The sequence below is a fragment of the Pagrus major genome, chromosome 23 (assembly GCF_040436345.1).
Source record: "Pagrus major chromosome 23, Pma_NU_1.0".
NCBI lineage: Eukaryota > Metazoa > Chordata > Actinopteri > Spariformes > Sparidae > Pagrus > Pagrus major.
In genome coordinates, this window is record NC_133237.1 from 22579626 (window position 1) to 22602519 (window position 22894).

Here is a 22894-nt window from a genome sequence, read left to right on the forward strand (position 1 = left end):
GCTCTCTGAGGCTCATTTGCACATTTTGTACAAAGAGTGATCCCAAAAATAAAAGTCAATTGACTCTGAAGTGACCAGACTAAAACGTAGAAGATAAATTTCACACCCTGCGGCATCAGTAAGACTCGGACAGAAATAGAACACACTTTCTGCCGAGGAAGAGTATAATTATGTTTAAATAATGAGGGGAGGTGATTATGCAGCTGATTAGACTAAAAGAATCCCCAAAACTAATTGTGTTTCTAGAAACAACCGGTTTATAACTCCCTTTCCTTAACGCTGCCAATCAGGGGTGTGATGTCTGCTCTTTGTGTCTGTCCTGGCAGTGAAAGATCATGACGACGCTGCTGGACCTGAAGAGTAGTGTGCTGAGGCAGGTGCAGAGGAGCCAGTCGCTGAGGAGCCGAAGGGAACCGCCACCCACCGCCAGCAGCCCCCTCACACACTGTCCTGAGCCCTTACCTCGCAGGTGAGTCGCTGCTGTGCACACATACACACTTTTCACGACATCAGTTTCTGCCAGGTTTCCAGGTATTATGAAGGTTTTTCGATCATGTGGCACTTGTGGATTTTGTGGGCACTTTGTACGTAGCGCTCTTTCGTTGAACAAGTTATTAATAACTCTTCTGGGGTTCCATGCAGCCCAATCGCTAGGAATATGTTCACATTTGGATGTGTCATAGGCCTACGTACCATACTGACATCTACTAAAACCATACCACGCTCACATTACATATTCATGACCTGACTTTCATGTCTGGAGGTGGAGGGGATGGTGGTGGAGTTACAGGCCGGAAGGCAGTCAAGCCAGTGATCGCAGTTAGAGTTTCAACCTCTATAAGTGTGAAACCACCGGATATCTTTAAGGGGACCTCGAGAAACGTACATTGCCAACATTAATGTATCATGTAGCGATGCTGAACATTTAAATTGAAGCTTGTATAGCTTGAACTTTGTGTCTTTTCATATTAGAAGTACAGCTGTGATGCGTTCCCTGCCTTTGGTTTTGAATTACCCTCTGCATTACTGTTAGACGCAAATTAAGCCCACTTGAATTTGAGCAAGAAGCAGGAGGCAGGCTGTTTATTGATACATCACTCTGTCTGGAAAGATCGTTTCTAGCTACAGTTAATATTTGCCTGATTGTTGCCTATTAGAACAAGTAATAGCTTCTATAATGAGAGTCTTTTTATCGGAAAATTTGAATAGCAGACAGTGTAGCTCAAAAGGATAATGACAGCCTTTACGAAAACAGCGGCACAAGCTCATAAGCAGTAAATCATGGCTGTTATTTATTTGTTCTACACTTGCCGTCCAGCTGGAGCCACAGGCCATCATTTCTTGTCAACAGCGAGTGTTTTATCGTGGGTGACATTTATTCCAGAGTTGTGACTTGCTGTGAGCGGGGCCCTGCACGAGCTGCCTCTCCCCCAAAGGAAACATCAACCACACTATTACATGCACAGTCAGGCTCTGACTTGGAACACAAATGCTGCTTTCTTGCATATCCGTTTACACAACATGGTTCTGATATCCACATGTCTCCTTCAGCATATGAGTGCAGCACGGTACAGCACACCGCTGTTTTTACTTGAGTGAGAACATCTCACTGCATCTTAAATCAGAGGAGCAAATCGCCTTATATTTTAGCGTCTGTATGTATGTGTTTTGTTTGTAAATCCTTACATGAAAGTTATATGTACATGGGTTTAGATGCAGCTCCTCAAAAGTGAGGATTTGCTGCTGTTTCTTATCCCAAATTATAGTAAATTGAACACAAATTATACACAATTGAACACATTTGTGTTTTGGGACTGTTGGTCGGAGAGACAAAGCAATCTGAAACGGTTACCTTGAGTGTTGCGTCGGGTATCTTTCAGTATTTTCACACATTTTAGAGACTAAACGATTCTCCAGTTAATCTAGAATAAACAGGTTCTAAGTGGATTATGTACCTCGGTCTTGATCTCGTCTGATCTCTCCCACCGTTGTCTCCTGTTGAACACTGTCTTTTCATCGCCTGCCAAAGTGCCACAGGTGAAATCATCAGATTTTTTTCAGCCTTGTTTTGAAGCTTCATCTGAAGCCAAAAGTAATAGTATGAACCTGAGGTTTCTATAGCAACCTAAACGCAGGCTGCTGCCAGGACGTGAACTTGTACTTGTAATGACGACCATGTCTATTTTTAACATGGAAGATAACCTCAGATGCTGTGTTGAACACTGATCAATTTAGGATTGAAGAGAGTAATACTATTCCTACAGAGCACAACATGGCACATTTCTCATGCATGTTTTTATTCAACGCATATTCTTAATATGTTTTATCAAATTAACATTTTCATCTATGTTTTTACACAGTCTATGTAACATCTGCCCCGGTTTGAGTCCTTCATTAAAGACTGATTTGAACAGTCAGTATCTCACCTTCTACTCATTTCCCTCGCCAACTCCCTGGTGCTACAGCCTTCCCACTGAGCCTCAGCCGTGCACATACCCGGAGTGCTCATCATTAGAGGCAGGCCGCTGATCTTTGTTATCCATTCAGGCTGCTGCTGCCCTGCCTGCACTCTCACTTTAATTGAGAATTTGCAAATGAGGCCGGGTGGATTTGGTCTGCTCCGTCCGCACTTGTTGACCTAGTAGTCCAGTCGGCTGTCGGAGCTGAGAGTGGCACGATGGAGGTGAACGTTTTAATTCAGTCGAGCAAATTATGGTTTTACCCCTACAGTAAGTGAGCAGGTTGTTAAGCCCGTGGAAGTGCACACGACACCGTCAGAGACGAGCCTGACTGAGTGTAATACAGCATAAAACAAGTAGGGATTTACATTTAAATGTATATTTTGGTTTATCATTGTTTGCTTATTTCACTCCTCACTTCCATCTCTCTCACCAGCGGTGGACCACAACATGTTTTTAATTGTGAGCTTGCTACAGGGTCATTAATGAATTTGACTCAGTGTCACTGTTGAGTTCATTTTTTAATTAATGCAGAATAACACAGTGGGTTTGGAACGACATTAAACAGAGACCTTAAATGAGCATGCCAGTACAGTAATTACTGACAGGCATAATATACATTTAAAAGATAAGGCTGGTGTTATTCTACATTGTTATTATTGTCAATAAATCAATTAAAACAACCCAAACCAATTCCGTCTCTCAATATTTTCCTAGTGGATCAAGCCCGTCAATTGTTAAAACTGAAGGTAGATATTTGTGTGCGCAGGAGACCAGAGACACAGACGTTTTTAAAAGTCTCTGTGTTTAGCTCTCAGAACTTTTGTAGCTTCTGGCTGAAAGTTTCCCTCCTGCGTCGCTGCTTGTGCCTTCAGATATCTGATATTTTTTATTGTTTCATCATGTTGGCTTTCAGCTACATAGAAGTTGGGTTAAGTCAACATTTCCCGCTACCTCCAACCGTAATGTTTTAGATTTATTGACACATTGGTGGCCCTGATCCAAGACCCACTGTCATTTACAGCACATCAATTTTGTATGTGTGACTTTAGCCTGGCAATAAGCAACTTTTTGACTTTGACTGATTATTCTTAAGTTAAAGCACAGTGACTGCACAGTGTAATCACTGTTGAAAAAGTGCCAACATCTGCTTATAAACCTCCCCATAGACCTCTCTTTCAGTGTGTTATGTGGGATGCAGGCGGGATTTTTTCCACAAAAATAAAGGTGTCATTGTGGCACATAGGAAGCGAGTCTGCCATTGCGTAAGAGGCATTGCTTTCCCCTGGTCGCTATCCTCAGGTAATGGTGGAAAAGCTGAAATAATGGTGAAAACCTGTGAAAAAGAGCCCCACTGATGGAGGCAGAGGGTGGAGTTGTCAATTTACACTATAGTGCCGTGTTTATAATGAAGGAACATGTCGAACATGTGAGTGCGACTCAATGATGTGTTTTTAATAGTCTTTGGGCAACAATGCAGCTCTATGGCACAGAATGATATGTATCTGGCTTTACTTGTTAGCCGGATCAATTCATTCAGGTTGATTGATTTTGGTCTTTCAGTGAGATTTGTTGCAAATATGGAAAATAAATCATCAGCCTTATCCTTTATACAAATAACCTCTGATACATGCAGGTATGGTCATTAGTTACAGACATGCTGTCCATTCAATGGGAAGAAATAGCCACAATATGGTATATAATATTCACTAAACAGCCTGCTACTGTCAGTGCTTCTAGCTGGGAGACGTGTTGAATAGAGAGATCCTATCAGAGCTGTTGCATTCGTGTCTCCAGCCTTTTCACCTGTAGTGTTTAGCTGCTTAATCAAATGTGTAATTAGAGTAAAACAAACCATCTTGTGTGTAGTATTTGAGAGGGGATCCTTGTCACGGAGATCCTCAGCTCCGATAGGAGCCACAGGCTGATATTGTGCACTGACAACCGTGATGAATCAGATTAAAAAATCATCTTATTCCAGTGGAATGTATACAGACGTCACATTGTCTTTCATGCTGCAGCCAACGGTGATGTCCGCTCTATTAATTATTATGTATGCACTGCCACATTATATTGAAGTTTGAAGCGAGGGTTGCTGTCACCGTCACACTCCCAATTAGCCACATCTAAACACGCAGATAGAAGAAGTTCAGAGCGTTCTTGTTTTTATTTATGTTTTCCTTTTTATTTACTCTCCAGACAGGAAAACACAACTGTATGAATTCTGAAAATAAATGAGAATGAAATGACGGTTTAAAAAAAAAAAAATGAACCTGTTTCCTAGCAACATCAAATCAGTTTGTTATTCTGGTGGCATGTATGTGTGCATGTGCATGTGTGTGTGTGTAAGAGAGAGCGAGAGAGAGAGAGGTTGAAAGATATCAGCATCATCTTTTTTTTTTTAGATGTATCCAATCAGAATGGACTGGATTTTATTTCTGCTCATGAACACGTCGTCCCCAAGCTCCGAACAAAAGATCCCAGACTGTCGGGACAAATCCTTGAGCTCTGTGCTTGACTGACAGAAGATGGGACAGATTTCTCGATGGGAGAATGCCCTGGATGATGGAGGATGGATGGGGAGAGAATTGAGTGTCTCGCAAGTATTAGAATCAAATGAAGCTTATTTGCACTATATGTGCAAATGAGAACTGTAAGCTCCAAAAAATAAACAAAAACCTCTCATCTCTTGTCAGTGGAACAGGCTTTGTTTTTGGAGTCGTTCACTGATTGTAGATTCTGGTTTTATGGTTTCAAGCTTTCAAACACTGACTGAGAGGTTTTAAATTAGAATAACAACTCAGTCTTTGATCAGTATTTGGAAAAAATCAACAAACACGCCATGTTGCTGAAAACTAAAGGCCTTTCCTTGTTGTACTTCTTGTCATAACAAATGAAAGGTTAAAAACAATACTTTTGTGATAAATTAGTATTTATCCATGTGTTGTCGTTATCCTCATTGCGATCAATGTCTATCCTTCAGTGCAAAGCTACATGTGGGTTTTGGCGGCAAGGTGGCGGCACATCAGCCCCAGACTCCCTTAAAAAATCACAGTTTGTGAGTTGTTGAGGTAGGGGAAACTTTATAAACTAGTCTACAACATTTTTTTGATTATTTGCCCCCTCTTGTAAATTCGGCAAATGTAATACATTCAATTATGTCACTGTATAAAGAATATTGTGTCAGTTTGTCCCATTATGTTGAAGTACAATGATTAGGCTACTCTATGAGGAGATAAATTATGTCTTTTTTAACAGCACATCAGCTGCACAGATGAGTGCAATCCACACGTTCACCTACAGTTATTTCTTACTGTATATCATTCATTTTGCTCCCATGTTGGTTTCATTGTTAATGCAGTTCTGTTGGAAAACGCATCTCTGGAGCTTTCATGGCCGATAATAGACGTATAGTTTAGAGGCGTGTCTTTTTTTATCCTCTAATTTTGGACAACAACCTATATTTTGCTGTGAAAAGCATTTTCTGACATTTTATGGACCAAACATTTAATGGCATTGTCGAGAAAATAGTCGCAGCCCGACTAAAAGCACGACAGTGGCGGTGTGCATTTGTTCTGCTACGATTTTCACCCAACAGAGATTAACTACCCTACAGTTAATCTTGTATTGATTAAAGATTTCAATCATTTTAACTGAATCACCTTTCAGGTTTCACTGGGTTTCAGGCCGGTGGAAACCAGACCAGCTCTCCCAGCATGGCTGCCATTAGTCCTCATCAATACCTCAGGGGTTGCCATCCGCTCCCCCACCATGGCGAGAGTCAGTGGGTGCTGGTATAGGCTGCCACAGACCCGCTGTGATGTAATGACGCTAATAAAGGAGCGTGACAGGGCCTCTGCTGACGGCGCTTCTGTATGAAGTGACAGGGTAGGAGACAGAGGCTGGAAGAGGTTGAGGAGACAGACGGCATGGCTGATCCCGAGAGAGGAAGGTGCCCCGGTGAGAGATTTGGGAAGGATGAGAGCGAGAGTTTGGGGTGATGGGGGGGAAATCCCAAGGTGTTCAGCCCTCCCTCCCTGAATGTGCCTCCATCACCATGACAACTGGGGCCAGCAGGAGTCCGGGGATTCACTCACACCTGGAGGAAACAGAAAACATCATTTGCATTTTGCACACAGCACTGCTAATCATAGTAGATTAACATGGCTCATGCAGGGTGCAGACATGTTGGATTGCTGGGTGCTTTGGTTCGGAGCTGCTTTGCTTTTTAGTGTGTGAGACAAGACTGTGTTTCATTGCTAATAAGGAGCTGAACTGCAGGCGGCCGAGTGCAAACATGATGCAGTATGATCCCACCAATGTCACTGAATCCCACTTTGTTTTTAATCACGACAGATGAGAGGATGTATCTGTTTACCATAACATAACATGCATTTAACCTCACTTTTTCCTCCCTCAAATTTGCATATTTCCCAATCAATTCATCTCCGTTTTAGAGATGAATTGTCAATCTGTTTCCTCATCTTGGCAGGATTTCGGAGGAGAGCGTGGAGTTCTTTGAGCGTGTGAATGCCGTCCTTCAGAAACAGGAGAACATGCTGCGGGCTGCCCAGGCTGAGGTAACCCACACCCCAAACTTCCACCTTTCCATCTGTTACACATTTGAATCATGTTCGTGAAGCTAGAGGGCCTCAGCGCTGTCATTCAGCCCACCATTGTGGCCAATATGACGTTTGTAGACAGAAGGGCCGGGGTGAGTTGGGGGCTCAGAAGACTGGAAGCTCAGCTGTGACAAGCTGCTGTTGATGGCGGTGTTCAGCTCCTTCTGCCGATACTGCTAACAAGGCAATGATGCTGTATTAACATCTCTGCTGAGAGCTAGTGATCTCCTTATGTCCAAATTGCTGTATCGAAACAGAAGGAACATCCACACTACATGACACGTAGAAGAGACAAGACATAACATTATCTTCTCAGAACTTAAATCTCGGGCTGTTTTCCTTATTGTGGATGTCAACATTTGGAATGAGTCTTCTGATTTTGGTTTATGAAGTGGCTATGAAGGCAGCAGCAGTAGAAATATACTTTACTACATTTAATCAACATTTCCAGATTCGTATTTTGGCGAGAGTGGCGTCAAAAAAAGCTGCTTTATCATAATAACTGTTTGTATATCCTCCGTCCTGAGTTTTTCTTGTTCTTCGATGTCAGCTTGGTGTGTCTGGGCCCTAAAATAATCATTGGAGATGTTTGTCCTTCCAAGTGATGATTGGCATCCTACTGTCAATAATGCATTTCTGTGACCTCCTCTATGCAATTCTCACTCTACACAGCCTTAAGAAAGGCTTTTTTTTAGGGACTGAACTATTTCTGTCCCCTCACAGTGCCAAAGAGGGGCCTGCACGGTGCCTCCGCCCCAGGAGCATGTGGACCAGTCCTTTATCCCTGACAGAATCAGCAGGACAGAGGTGCGTCGGCTCAGCTTTTCTGTCTTTTGTTGTATCTCAGCAGGAATTAATTCTTAAAAGTCACAATAACAGAATAACAGTTGAAGATTATTTTTTTTCCCCTGCTTTTGATGTGCAGGAGAGCAAAAAGCATGCAGGCAAAAGAACATTCTGTTTTTGAAGGGTTGTTATTAAGTGGAGTGTGTTTTCATGTAGCTGGACCTGCTTTATGAGGAGGCTGTGTACACGGTGGTCAACCGGGTGGGCGTGCCTTCATCGGAGCATGTGAAAAGTGATGAAGAGCTGTTTGCTTACTTGCTAAAGGTATCTATCTATCTATCTATCTATCTATCTAGAATCTGTAAATCTCTGTCAGTAACACTTATGAGAGTGTTATTTGTTGTGAGCAGGCTGGTGGTATCCGAGCAGATGCTCTCGGCTCAAACCTGATTAAACATCAAAGCCCAGTCACGCTGTATACTGTTATTCAGCTGTGATATTACATCCATTCAGATAGTGTCACACTATGTATTGTAGCCTCTTTTATGTCATTAGTGGGCGTCTGTTTTTTAAGGTGTGTCTCAAATTCCAAGGAACTTTAGTGGTCAGGTTTTTGTAATGCAAATGCTTTCTTACCATCTCTTCAAGGTGTTTGATATGGGCGAAGAGGAACAAGACATCATTATCCAAAAGGTTCAAGAAGCCAAGGTAAAGGCACTTTGTACATGAGTCACTGTCAATTCACACGTTTTCAGAACAGTATCCTTCAGATAGATTGTGGCGGTTGAAGCAGTCAGTCCTTATTCATCAGTCTTCTTACTTAAAGGGAAAAATTTACTTTTATAAAGATATTGAAGGAGCATACCAGTATTTGTGTTTTAGAGGAAAAAATCTTTATTAATCTCACATATCACACAATGCACAACAAGGTGAAACTCTGCACTCAACACGTCCAAGGTCAGTACCGAGAGGAAACCCACACAAGCATGAGGAGGACATGTTAACTCGGCAGAGAAAGACCCTGCCCTAGCGGGTTAACCACTGCAGCACAGTGTGGCCCAATTTTAGACTTTTATAGTATATAGTCTTTTCGTAGTATCTTCCCAATCAGTCTTTGGTGCCATTAAAGTCATTTCAGGACAAAAATAGCTAAAGATCCCCTGCAGACATGTGTCTGACATGACTGTTGAAGTGGAAAAAAAGTATAATTACCACATTAAAATCCTTAAAAGGACACCTACTCATTCCTAATGAACGATTTCAGAATATATGAATATGCAAATATTTTCATTTCAGAGGTTTATCTGTTGGACACAAGATGTCTCCTGTATGGAACTTAAAACATGATAAATGTCTGGTACAGTCCAAGTCATTATCTTCTTAAGTTCATAAAACACATAATAAATCCTCGGCGGTCACAAAGTGCAGATTTAGAAGCTTCTTGCAGTCTTCCGTTGTGCAACTCCAGGTGGTGTTTTAGTGCCGTCAGTTTGAAGTGTGAAGTGGTAATACGGTGAAAACAGGGCCTGTTGAGCGGCAGCTGGAGGCCAGAACTGATGGAGGCTGTGAGACCTGTATCTCCTTAGAGCTCAATTTTGTATGATTTTATTTACTTTTACTTGACTGCCAGAGACCTTTCAAATATCTCTGTCCAGAACAGAGAGTCCTGATGACAGACTGAGAGAAATACAGACCAGAGTGAAAATATGTTGCTGTTTAGTTATTTTGTCTTCAGTGGAACATTGAGTTTTTCTGCCATATGACTCACAAAGGCAGACTTTAAGATAGCATATGGAAGTACACAAGAATAGATTTTTTTTTAGAATATACATTCAGTGCATATATTCAGTGCATGACCTCGTGTCTTTGAATTTCCTTGCAAACGTCACTTTTCTTGCTCAACTTTCTTCACAGCGAGCAAGTTTCTCTTTGAGAGTTTCTGTCATGAAAGCAAAGAATCTGATGGCCAAGGACGCGAATGGTGAGACATCTCCAGTATTAAATAGCCCTTCTCTATTAGTCAGCAAAACCATTAGGAACCAATACCAATAGGAATTAGACAGTGATTATATGGATACTGAAAAGCTTTTCTCACCCACTGAACTGTCAGTTGATTCACCTCCTGTCAGCCAGCGTCATGTAGTTTTCAGCTCTTCACAGCAGTTGAGTTTTTCAAGGTAAGCAAGGCCTGCAGGTTTGACCAGCAGTGATGATGCAATGCATGATGGGTAGACATTATCACATTAATTGTTTCATGGTTCTTGAGAGAAACAATTACAGGCAAGCCTCACATTTCAGATGCATGTACAAGTACAATAAGACAAGATTTTTAAATGACACTAATATGTGATACAAGTTGTTGACATTATTTCATAATAAATTCTGCGTAGACAAATGTTCAGCCCCCAAACAAAGTTTCACACGTGTGATTAACTTTTCGTTCTTGGTGTCACCCTGCGGCCTGCCAGGTTACAGTGACCCCTACTGCATGCTGGGAATCCTGATGGGCCAGAGCCCGCGGGAGATGGAGGATAAGAAGGAGAGAAAGTTCAGCTTCAGGAAGAGAAAGGAGAAGCTGGAGAAACGCTCCAGCACCAAGGAGGTGTTACCTGCCAGGTGTATCCAGGTGACCGAGGTCAAACCGGAGACTCTCAACCCGGTGTGGGACGAGCACTTTGTGTTGTGAGTACAGCCGTTTAACCTCCATCAGAGAACTGGACGTGTTGATATGTGTGTGACGTGGAGGATTCACAGTTTCATTTGTTTCACACTGACGGACAAAGCTGTTATGTATGTGACCAGTGCAGCACATTGTCATCATCCCCGTGGAAGATAAAGTATGGAGGTGTTTATTGTCAGTTTTTACTCACAGAGAAGAAAGTTCAGTTCATTTTTTTTCTTCACAGTGAAGTAGATGATGTCCACAATGACCTCTTACATCTTGACATATGGTAAGAAACACCTTGAATGTCTTTTTGTCTTTTTTCTTGCATCTGAGATAACAAGTAAATGCATATACTGTATGCGAAGCACACAAAAAACATTTGAGATCAATACCTTATCTTAATAAGTCGCTCAATCGCTTACTCAATTTACAATCACAGTTTTTCCAGGAAATTGGTTTGGATTATACTTGTCAGTTTTGTCCTGTATGTCCTTCACTGTGTATATTGAAATGTCAAGAGCTGACTCTTGACTTCAGTACAAGTTGAAAAAGCTTATTCTACTACAGTGGGTATTCATTGTGGATCCTCTTCACTTCTCAGTTCAGTCAGTTGTTGTGCAAACTTGCTCTCGCAGGAGATGAGAGGCTGTAATAGCCGCTGAATTATCCTCTTTTCTTTAGGGATCATGATGATGATGTGTCTGTTGCAGAGGCCTGCAAAAAGCTCAATGAAGTCAGCGGGCTTCGTGGAATGGGAAGGTAGAAGATACTATGTTGTGAAATCTTAAATTACCATTAATGTAATGAAGTGTAATAACAGAAACATCTCTGGTAAGAAATTCTTTTAGCAGTGTTATCCTTTTAGTTTCTTTGAAGGTCTGAAGGGCAACAAAGTGCAATTGTGTGCACATTTATATAAGTTGGTAATTAAAGGAAAGTTCACATGAAAATTCAGTCATTATCTACTGCACAACTGAAGTAGATGGAGACCAAATGGCTCCATACAAGTGTCAAGAAGACCCAAGATCCCAAATTGATTTGAAAAGACGTTATTTACACCCTGAAATCTTCACTGTAGCTGTTCAGTAAAAGCGTTGAGTGCACCCTGTCTGAAGTGGGTGCACAAGCTCACGTCGAGTGGTCTTTTCATATCAATTTATCGATGTTCGCTGACTTGTCGTGTCAGTTTTTAATGGAGACATTCAATCATCTTTCTGTCTACATTAGGGTGAGAAGATAATGATTGAATTTTTATTTTGGGGGGAACTTTTCCTTTAATTAATTCATGCAGTTGGCATTGTAGCAGCAAATAGATGAGTCAGTCAAACTGTCACTCAGTCGGCTGTGCATAAGGAGGCCTACATTGTCTACATCTTTTGAAAACTACTGACACCACCCTGTTTGATAATTTTAAGAGTTCATTTGGTATTTGTTTTTTAACCTTAAATAAGGGCTGACATACAGGAAAGCCCAGTGCCAATAAAGCTGTGCACACAGATAACACAGAAAGTTCAGCCAAGGCCATGGAGAGACTAATAAATAGCAGACATGTTTAATGAAAACTCTGGCATGTCAATCATAACCAAGGGACAAAAGAAATCATAATCCCGTGTAGGAAAATGTGCCATTTTCCGTTTGAAGTAAAATCTGAGTCATAGCCAACTGTCATTTGGACAAGAAACTCATTCTGCCGATGCTCTAATTGTCATGGTGGATGACAGCATTAGCTAAAGGTAGATTGAAGGTCTCGCTTTAAAATTAAACATGAGTTCAAGCTGTGATGAGCAAGACTCCCCTTTCCTTGCACTCTGCTTTTTCTTGTCAGGTATTTTAAGCAAATAGCAAAGTCAGTGCGTGCCAACGGATCGGCATCATCAGGCTCCGAAGAGAACGTTGATGACTTCCTCGGATGCATCAACATCCCTTTAAATGTGAGTGTTTAAAGTGGAACAGTTCATAGTCTCACTAGTCAGAAACGACTATGACAAATCAAAGACGACCACAAATAGATTCCACCCAGGAATACGATGTGAAGGATTTCCCTGGAAGTATGTCAGCGTCATTAATCTGGCTGGTTTCCTTCTTGCAGGAGGTCCCAGTGGGCGGCTATGACACCTGGTTTAAGCTGGAGCCTCGATCGAGTACGTCTAAAGTTCAGGGAGAATGTCACCTGATAATGAAGCTCTTCACCAACCAGGTCTGTGGAGGATAATAGTCATTCAGTATGCAGATCTTCGTGTATGTGCAGGATATAAAGAATTACAACTTTTAACAGTCTTTTTCTCTTTCAGAGAGACACGGCTTTGTCTAAGAGAGACTCAAACATCTCTATTCACAAGAAACTGCTCAGTCAGATTGTGGAATATGAGCACACCCATGTCAAGGTGAGTAAACAGCCTTCATAATGAAGTTATTTGTGATTGTGATCTACGCTTGATCAGTCAGTTGGGATAAACCACCCACAGCTTGGCCTGTAGGGGCGTTTGAATGGGATTAAAGCTGATTAGACTTTGTTCTAACTGCAGGGAAATGTATTTTGTGAATGTGTGAGAATGGAGTTCAGACAGATTCTTCCCTGCTTGTCATTATATGATTGAACTCAAATGGTGATCTACCACATGTAATTGTAGAGAGAGCCCTACAACTGGAACGGGCAGGTTTGCCCCGCAGCTTGGACTGTACTGACTCACCATGCTGTGCAAACTGATCTCTCACCCCTCCAACAGGCCATTATGTGAGTATTAATGGAGGAATAAAATTGATCAAATCAAACATGAAAGCTTCAACATCAGGTAAAAGGTGCATGTTTCGCTTTTTACACAGTCGCTGGCAGTGCTACAGCAGCCACCATCGGACCCAGAGGGTGTGCTACTCCCTGCTGCTGCGCCTCCTGAGGACCATCGATGCAGAGTGGGACCCGACCGCTGTGAGGGGCGACCTGGTAGGTTCTCCACCTTCAGCCTCTCAGTAGGATAAAAACCTTTCATCATCTGGAAACAGTCACCTCATTAGCTCAGCTCTTCACTGACATTCATCAAGGTTTTTGGTTCAGCCAAAAATGTCTCACAGCCAGTGTAAACGAAGCTATAACTGAGGGCCCTTCCTGTGTCCAGGAGAGGCAGCTGTCAGACAGCTTCAGGCTGTACACAGAGCACTGCCTGTGTCTGATGAAGAACATGCGTCAGGTTTTCCCCTGCACCAGCGCCGCTGCCATTACACGCTACGAGCTCATGCTGAGGTAAAGTCACACTGCCATCACATCACATCACACACTCGCCTGTGCTGCCATACCAGGAACAACTCTCAACCCAACAGACACAGAGAGACCTCAACAGTCGGTGGAGGAAGCAGGGCTTCAAACATTGCTCATTACTCATTTCAAAATAAAATACTAAACATTTGTTCCCAACCACAAATTTTGTTGAATAAAACCTGAAAAAGAGCTTTTTATACACCAACACATTGTGGTCATGAGCAACATTTTACATATATTTGACCTTACGCAACATATAGTACTGCCTATATGATAATATGCTTTCATTCCACCAGTACGATGAATGACCAGATGCGGTCATACACACTGGTATGACGGCCATACAGTCATGGGAATCTGAAAGGACTACCCTTTCGGCGCATGTATGTGCTCAGCTTATGTACATATTGAACTCGTATTTTGGGGGACATTAATATCAACACTGAATTTCATGGAGATCCAGGCATTAACTTTTGGACACATTGTCATCAAACAAAGTGTTGGCCAAGAGGAAACTTTAACCAGAAAATCCAAAGAAGACCGTGGATGTCTGTGCGAAATTTGATGGCAATCTGGTGTTTGTTGCAGAGATATTCTGCTCTGAGTCAAAGTGTTAGACAAACAGACTTTTTGGCCGTGGCTACACATTACCATCGCACAAAAGAAGGAATTTAAGGCAGTGAAGTGCACCAAATGGAGGAGTCTGTTCCACATAAATGCCAGCCAGTAAAATCAGCTAATTATTGAAGGTCGTGTTGCTGTGTAAGACTAATTTGGAGAAGTTTTTAAATAGAAACTTCCCAGTATGAAGTCCGGCTCTGCCCAGTGATCAACACCTCCAGGGAGATCTTTCCTACACCCCCCAGAAACACACACACACACACACACACACACACACACACACACACACACACACAGTGACTCACCTAACAGTTAAAGTTCCTGCAGTGATAATGCAGGATTCTGCGTAAAATCAGAGTGACAAGAAATTTGTGAGATTGAAGCTTGTGTGCTTATTTGTTTTGATGAACAACATGTTAGTGTACGATGTGAAATCAACAGTAACGTGACCTTGCAGTCTTTGATCGTAATGTTCTCTGTCTGTGTATGCCAGGGGGATTGGCTACATGCAAAACATGCGGGCGTTTAAGACTGTATGTCCTCTTCGAAATGAGCTGCATTTGGACATCACGACTGCTGTCAAGGTAACAATGAAACACGTTTTTATCACCAGTGCAGTGTTTTCAGATTGTTTTGTATTGAAGCAGTGTTTGTATTAGAGTTTAGAGTGCAGTGATGTACTGGATAGCCGGTGGTGTTATTGTTCATGTTAAAGCTGCAAAGTAGCTTTGTCATGACGTCGTATGCACACCCCTTCAAATAAAGTTACCCATATGTTGTGTTTAAGTCAGAAAAACTGGATGCAAAGAACATCAAGTATTTAATCAACCCATTAATTTGCCTTAATTTGTGTAATTATTTCAGAAAGGAAGTGCAGAGTGGTACGAGAGCTTAATTGCGCGATATAAACCAGAGGATGGGGTAAGTATATACTGATTAAAGTTCTAATGATGGAAATGATTACAGTCTATAATTTTACTGTCTGTGTCTGGAGAATTAATACCTAGGATGTTGTTCACTGTGTATTGACATCGCAGACTCTGGAGGAGCAGCTGAAGCGGCTCGTTCAGGTGGTTGACTTTGTGTGTGCAGACGTGCAGCGAGCCCAGAACATCTACAACAAACTCTTCTACAGGCAAATATCATTATTCTATACATCTCATCAACAATGTGCAAATGTCACGCTACCTGGCGCAGAAACATTGATTTGCATGAGTTGTCGTTGGACTGATGCCACTCCATCCTTTGCTTGTTTGTTCTCACAGCGCAGTGAAAGTAGACTTCCTCAGCTTATCATACAGGCAGTTGGAGAAACAGGTACGCCATTGAAAATGATGCCAAGAGTCATTGTGAACAAGTCATGAAACAGGAAAGTTACTCAAACACAGTCAAATTCTTTCATCCTTCAGGTAGCTGATGATGTCAACGTAGCGATGGAGCGGGTTTGTGGGACTCTGGAGCAGGAGAGCTCCAGACTGACTCAGACGATGGGAGAGACCATCTTTGAGCTCTTCATGTCCTTGAAAACCCTCAAAGGCTTTCGGGAGTTTCTTCCTCTTAAGTTGGTTATCAGTTCGACTCTAATGACTTTTCATATATATGGCAGCGTAAAAGCCTTTGATTGTTGGTTGAAATGTCAGCGAGGAGATGAGACTTTAACCTTTTCCTCAGCTTTGAATTAATTAAAAAATCCTCCTGTTCTTCTCTAACAGGGATACTAAAATGTTGGCCTTAACAGGCTTTCATAACTGGTTCAAGTCCTCCATTCATAAGTGGCTGCAGATCGTTCATGACAGATCCTGTGACAGAATTCGTAAAGCCGTGGAAACTGACAAGGTGAGAAGCTTCTGCCTTTTCAGTGATGTATATAACACAGTTAAAATACATTTCTTAGTCACTCCATGGCCCAGAAAAACGTGTCACCTCTTCTATGCGTCTTACATGTTGCATGCGTGTGTTTTGTGGGCAGCTCGAGCTTGTGCAGCAGGCCAAACACAGCTCCTCAGCAGTAGAAGTGACAGCGTGCTTCAGCCAGGTACGCGAGATCTGGCTCCAGCTGGCCTGGCCAGACTCTGCGGGGGCCTTCATCTTCATCACGCGTTTGACAGACGTGAGTCCCACCAAAAACACATGAGCACACAGGGAGACATTTTTTACCAGTGTTATAGTCAAAACCCAAAAAGAAAAGTGAGAAAATCACTTTAATAACAAGACTGGTATTTTATCTGTCAAAGAATTTCTGCAGTGAGGCTGTTTGCTACTCGGAGATGATAACACGCAAGATTGAGAGGAACCAGCTGGGCCGAGACCACAAGAGCTTCACAGTGCAGGTAACGCCTGTAGCTAGACTGAACAGGGGGAGGGCACATGATGACGTGGGAAGTAAATGTCAGCAAGTGTTCTCCCCGGCAACACAAAGGGCTCAGCAGGAGATCAGATATGTTTACAGTATACACAAAAAGAAAGCAGTTGCCTCTTGTCGTCGTCAATCATTTACACTCGCACCCCGTCCCTCCACTTCTCTGTAGCCCTGCTTCTTTTCCTTCTTTGTTTCTCCACCTCCACCCTCTGTTTCTCCTCTTCTGCTCCTCCTCGCTTTCTGCTAGCTCTGCATCGCCCTGAACAACACAGAGCACGTGCGCGTTTTCCTCAGTCACCTGCCGCGCGACCTGGACTGGCAAGGTGTGGAGCGAGCCATGGAGGAGTCGTGTGGGGTGGAGGGGAAGGAGCAGGTTTACAAGGCGCTCAACGGGCAGCTGTTCAACATGGACCTGGACCTGCAGAGAGAAGCCAAACGTCTCATCGCGCAGCTCACCGACAAGGTGACGTACACAGAGCATGAAAACCTGCAGAGCAACTACACTGAAAGTATGCGACATGGTACACTTATAAATCAATTTGTTGTTGTGCAGATGCTGCCTGAGCTGCGGAGGTACATCCAGCACATCAGCCTGTCTCCAGACTCCATCAATAATGATGACGTAAGGCCTAGAAGTGGTTTTCTACGCCATTCATTGTTTTATCAGCGATGTTTGCAGCCACAGTACTTGAGATTATGTGCCATTCTTCCAGGCTGTGTCCCCTCTTATGAAGTACTTACAAGACACGATGGTCATCCTGACTGAAAATCTTGTCAAGGAGAATCTTACCAGGTAATTATTTCCTCCTCCTCTCTCCTCACTATGAATATTGCTTCATTTATTTTTCTGTTTGATAGGTGCAATAACATGTATTTTTTATCAATTGTGCCGAATTCGGCTTAATTTCCATCTGCTGTGCCTGTGCAGCTATCGATAATAGTTCCAAGTAAACAATGAGTAGAATAAGGAAACACAAACAAAACAGACAAGGCAGGTATGCATTGATAAAAAAAACAACTTTAAACCCACCATGTGGGTGGTAATAGTTCATTTTTTGACAGTGAAAAGTTTGTTTTTTCTTCTTCTTCTTCTACTGTATTGACACTAGAAGGCTGTTTTCACATTCATTGCTCAAAGCCTAAAAGTTGTCTGTGCTAACTGAAAATCTGATTTTAAGAGGTGGGCCTACGAGCACGATTTGTTACATCACAAGAAGTTTAGAAGCCGCTCCTGGTCCAGCATGTGTGATGTGGAAACTTGAAGCCCAGTTCTCACACATCGATATGTATTGACAAATCAGCAAGTCTGGCTAACAACAACGTTGAAGCTACTGTGTTACATTAAATTAGAAAATAAAAACCTCCCAGTTGTTGAAATGTACTTTTTTTACTTTAAGATTGAAGCAAGCATGATTAGATCAGCCAGGCTGAAGTGTGCACCACTTTCACAAAGAGCTCGGTTCCAGTCTGCTGTGTATTTCTTTGCATACACACAAAACCCTGCATCCTCAGCATTGACGTATGCCAGCACACACAAAATGGACTTGTTGTGAATCTTTAACTTCATAACCATGCTCACTGTTTCATCCTCTCGGAATAAAATGTCATTTATTTGATTATCACTTAAAAAATTGTGTCATCTCAGTAAATGCGATGCTGCGATTGTGTTTGAATGAAAGCTTTTCAACAGCAACACTCAGACATGTTTTGTGTTACAACTTATTATTATCAAGCTATTATCTGTTAAAACGTACGCAAGGCCAAGTGAGGGTAATTGTAAAAGCTGGTGAACACAGCCGTGTGGGTGTCTCGCTGTGTCTGCTGCCTCGTAGAGTTCTCCAAAGCATGTGGGAGCTGCTGCTGCGGATGATCCTGGATGCGGTTGCAGAAAACAGGGGCGTTCAGGTGGAGTTCTACAACCGCTTCCAGTACACAGTGGAGGTCAGTGACTACTGCGTTTTTATCATTAAACACTCACTTATAGCTATTTCCCAGTTTGCCCACTAAGAAGAGTGTGCTTAAAAAAGACATGTATCAGGATTATCATCCCAACTGTTCCCATAATCCTTTAATTAGCTCTTTATGCTTGCTGTCGTGCAGTTATTAGCATATATTAGATATTTATGTAGTCAATGGGTAATAGTTCAGCAGCAAAATGAGTTCCCTCGTGAATGAGAATATGGGAGCGTCTGTATATTCTAATGCCAATTTAACCAGCTGGCAGGGGATGGGACAGATTTGCATGAAAAGTCACGGCCTGCTACACGAGTGGGCTCAGTTTGGAGACTGGCAGAGAGAGATCTGCCTGCAGGAAGTTTCATGCTGTTTGTGTGAACAACACATCTCTCTACCATCCTAAGACTTAAGTCTATTGAAATTAAATGGATGAAGGTGATGACCACCAGCTCGTACTTTGGATTTTCTGTGTGCAACTCTTTTCAGCCCAGTTTAAACTAAGGTGTTTTAATTTTGATAAGCAAATGTTTGTCAGTTAAAAAGCATATTTGAAGGACCAATGTTCGTCAGTAACGGTGATTTCTTCGGGTAAAGAAATGAATATAATTCCAGCGAAGAAGAGCAAATTCCTGCACACACTTTTCACCTCTGCATTGACTGATTTATTAAAAAGGTTGACAAAGGTCTTTGTGACCCAAACATCGACCTTTTTTAATAAATGTCCGGAGAAAGGTCTTTGGAACCGAAGCGTCGACCTTTTTAATAAATCAATCAATGCAATCCTATTTTTTTTGGGGGGGGGGGGGGGGTTAATTCCCTGCACAGAAAGAGAAAAAACAAGTGGTGTGCATGTCACCTCAAAAAATAAATATATACTTTATTTAATCAGGAAGTCACACTGAGCTCGAAATCTCATTTACAAGTGAGAGTACAGAGTAAAATAAACTAAAATAAAAAATAATAATGAGAATGGTTAGCAGTAATCACACAGAAATATAACAATAAAGCAGGAAAATTAGTTAAAGTAAACTAACCTTAACTGAAACAGTAACCTTCATATATTCATTTGTTTTACTTAAATGTTTCAGACCCTGCTGCACTTCTTTCACATGAAGGGAGAGGGTCTTTCCCTGGAGGACATGAAGAGTGGAGACTATAAGGTAGGACTTCTTGCATTTTTTTTTTTTCAGTACTTATGTCCTTCTACCTCATTTATCTCTTTCCCTTTCTGACCGTGCTCACGCTTCTTTAGGTCCTGGATGAGGAGCTCAGGCTGAATAAATGCTCCTCCTTCGAGCTGATTGAACAGTACTATCTGGAGAAGATTTCCCATCAGGTGTGGTTCAACTTACCAGGCTGACAATTTCATTTAGCCTTGAAGTGGATAGATGTGTATTGATTGAACAGCACAACACTCTGGTGTTTTACCTCTGATTGAAAAACCTGCCTTTCTCCTGGACTCTTCAGAACAGGGTGCTGTCAGCCGATGCAACATGAAGACGAATGTTTCCACTATATTAAACAGTCTTTTTAATCTCTCTGCACTTTTACCTGCTGATTATGCTTAAGAGTCATGTTTAGAGCATGTTCCGCTTGGACATTCTCGATTATGCCTTATTCTGAATGTATTATTTTCAGATTTAGAGAGGTGGGATAAGCAGATATTATTCGGGTTTTAGGAGCCTAAATTGAACTGTGTGCTCTGTGTTGTACATAAACCAAACTGCCAACAGCTTGCAAGGTTGAAGAAGAAATACCCAAAGGAAAAGACAGAAGAACCCTTCTTTTGAGAAGGTGGTTGAAGGAATGAAAGAGTCTGTCACTGGTGGAAAACTTAGAAAAAATCTTATGATTATGATTAGAAATATTGTCTTTTTTGGAAAGCGTGCAAAATAAATCAGAATATTGTGTTCATGTGAACATAGTCAGTGATTAAAACTGTGTTGAATGTTGCAGAAAACTCTCAAACACACCCGTTTCGGTCGGATCAGTGTGAAGTGTTACTACGATGCTCCGGAGCAGAGACTGACGGTGGAGATTCTGCACGCTGCAGATATCATCGCACTGGATGCTAACGGTAAAATGATACCAGTCTGAGTAAAATACAGCTTGTTTTTTTCAAAGGTTTCACTCACTTTTTCTGGTCCTCATCAGGTTTAAGTGACCCATTCGTCATAGTGGAGCTCTGTCCTCACCACCTGTTCCCTATGGCCAAGAGTCAACGCACACAAGTGAAACTGAAGACCCTACACCCAGTATTCGATGAACTCTTTCACTTGTGAGTACTATTTTCCTCTCTTCATGTACTTCTTGCGCAGCCTGAGGCTGATTTGTTTGGTTGCTGTGTCTTCCAGCCATGTCAGCCCTGAACAGTACAGACACAGGTTTGCCTGTTTGACCTTCACTGTGATGGACTATGACTGGCTGTCCACCAACGACTTTGCCGGTGAAGCCGTGGCCCCTCTCAGCGACTTCTGCTGGCCAGGGAGACCGAACGCCTCACCAGCCGGCAAGAGCGTCCAGCCCTCCATCCTCCACCTGTCACGCAGTAAACCCAGTGGTACATATAGCTCCAGGCTCTATCCAGCTTTTTGTTTTACACAAACATAATATTGGCTTCTTGGGAGTCCAGAGGGTGTAGCTCTGGGTTTCCAATTACTTCTCCAATACAGCATGAAAAGCCATTCAATCTCAAGATATTTGTGTCAGGTGTAGGAAGCGCTCTCATCTGTTTGCTCTCCCCTCCAGAGAAGCCAATCATGAGGATGTTGGACGCACGCATCGGGGACAGGGAGGCTCAGGAGTTTGTCCGCAGGCTGAAGGAGATTGAGAAGTCAATGGAAGAGGAGTGAAAGCTGTCAGCGCTGCCTGTGTTGGTGTTTTCTGACCGCGTCTTGCGACATGTGCTTCTGTACTGGTACGATGTTTACAATATTTGAATTTTTTGCAATGTTATTGTTTGTTCAGTAATCATACCAAAACAAAAAGAGTTTAAAAAAAAAGAAACAGTGGAGCTTATCGCTGTTTTCTAACTGGGAGAGTAACATCCTGTCACTGTGCAACCCTATACTGTCTCAGTTAAACTATATTTTAGAATTGAATGGATAGTTGATCCTAAATGTTACTAGTCTATATTTTTTGTAACAAGGTTAACTGTTATCTTTGTTGTATGATCTTTGATATGATAGATTTAACATTACAGAACTATTTTGTGGAAGTAGCTTACATAACCAATAGTATTCAGTCAAAGTATAAATCTATACCTCAGACATGAGACTTTTCACGTTCTCCATGCACGTTGTGGAGATAAACTGCATGAAATCCTATTTAGGATGTGAAAGCTTGAACCCACATTGATTTTCCAGATCATACGGTGGCATACTCACAAGCAATCGTGAATACAAAATACCCACATAATGGAGGAAATCATGAAGACAGAGATTTGGAGAACTGCACTTTCTGAGACTTGGTGTTTTACGGCCACTCAAACAGATCAGCAGCAGCCTTCACTCCCCTGAGGCGCACGCCACAGCTCGGGTTCATTCGACTTTTCAGATTGCTCCTCACAAAGCGTGTGATGGGTCGTTGAGGAAGCCAAAATCCTTGGGGTGGGAAGACCAATTCTTTTGACTCAGTTCATTCTCACAGTCTGACACCAGTGAGTCACTGCACATTTCTGTGACAGTCCTGCTGGCAAGAGCACACTAATTTAAAGTTTAATGAACTCAGCACATTGATGACAAATTCATCTGTCATATTTAAGAGAGGAAATTGTGTTGAACAATGAATATGTTTATTTGGAGAACAAATGAGGAAATTACTGGCATTTGTACTCCTTTATTTCAATCTAAATCTGTGTTGTGGATGTCTATGGTTTTTTAACTGAACCATCTGGAGATATCTCCGGCTAGAAACCTTTTGGAAAAGGGCAGACACTTTAAAAAAAAATTCTTGGCAGGGGATTGGATGAACGATCTATCACAATTTGATTTCAACCACTTAGATTAACAGTAAGAGAGTGTGTTCTACCACCAACAACACGTTTTCCATCAAGAAAAGCCCTCAGTGCCATTCTTTGCTCTTTTTCAATGAAATATACTCTCCAGTTCTCTAACTGAGGAAGCAGGAAGCAACTACTTCAATCTGTTGAGGAGCTTTTTGTTTTCAAATGGC

At 42.1% G+C, this 22894-nt stretch overlaps 1 protein-coding gene across 1 annotated transcript; it reads left to right on the forward strand.

The window, feature by feature from the left end:
- Nucleotides 1-335: 335 nt before the first annotated feature.
- LOC141019823 (BAI1-associated protein 3-like) lies at nt 336-21573 on the forward strand. Its single transcript, XM_073494844.1, has 33 exons — nt 336-469; nt 6952-7039; nt 7805-7888; nt 8084-8191; nt 8516-8575; nt 9782-9848; nt 10336-10549; nt 10774-10818; nt 11214-11291; nt 12358-12463; nt 12622-12729; nt 12824-12916; nt 13163-13266; nt 13356-13473; nt 13646-13770; nt 14900-14990; nt 15271-15327; nt 15444-15541; nt 15672-15723; nt 15816-15967; nt 16119-16242; nt 16376-16516; nt 16641-16736; nt 17013-17228; nt 17319-17387; nt 17479-17558; nt 18598-18706; nt 19810-19881; nt 19974-20057; nt 20678-20798; nt 20876-20999; nt 21076-21281; nt 21470-21573. The coding sequence occupies exons 1-33, from the start codon at nt 336-338 to the stop codon at nt 21571-21573; spliced, it is 3528 nt and encodes a 1175-aa protein (XP_073350945.1).
- Nucleotides 21574-22894: the final 1321 nt, after the last annotated feature.

Bases quoted from the DNA above. Each gene is read 5' to 3' on its own strand.
- LOC141019823 (XM_073494844.1), top strand. From the start codon at position 336: ATGACGACGCTGCTGGACCTGAAGAGTAGTGTGCTGAGGCAGGTGCAG. The intron at 16,243-16,375 runs GTGAGAAGCTTC...TTTTGTGGGCAG, and splicing joins AAGCCGTGGAAACTGACAAG to CTCGAGCTTGTGCAGCAGGC. The intron at 17,388-17,478 runs GTAAGGCCTAGA...CCATTCTTCCAG, and splicing joins ACTCCATCAATAATGATGAC to GCTGTGTCCCCTCTTATGAA.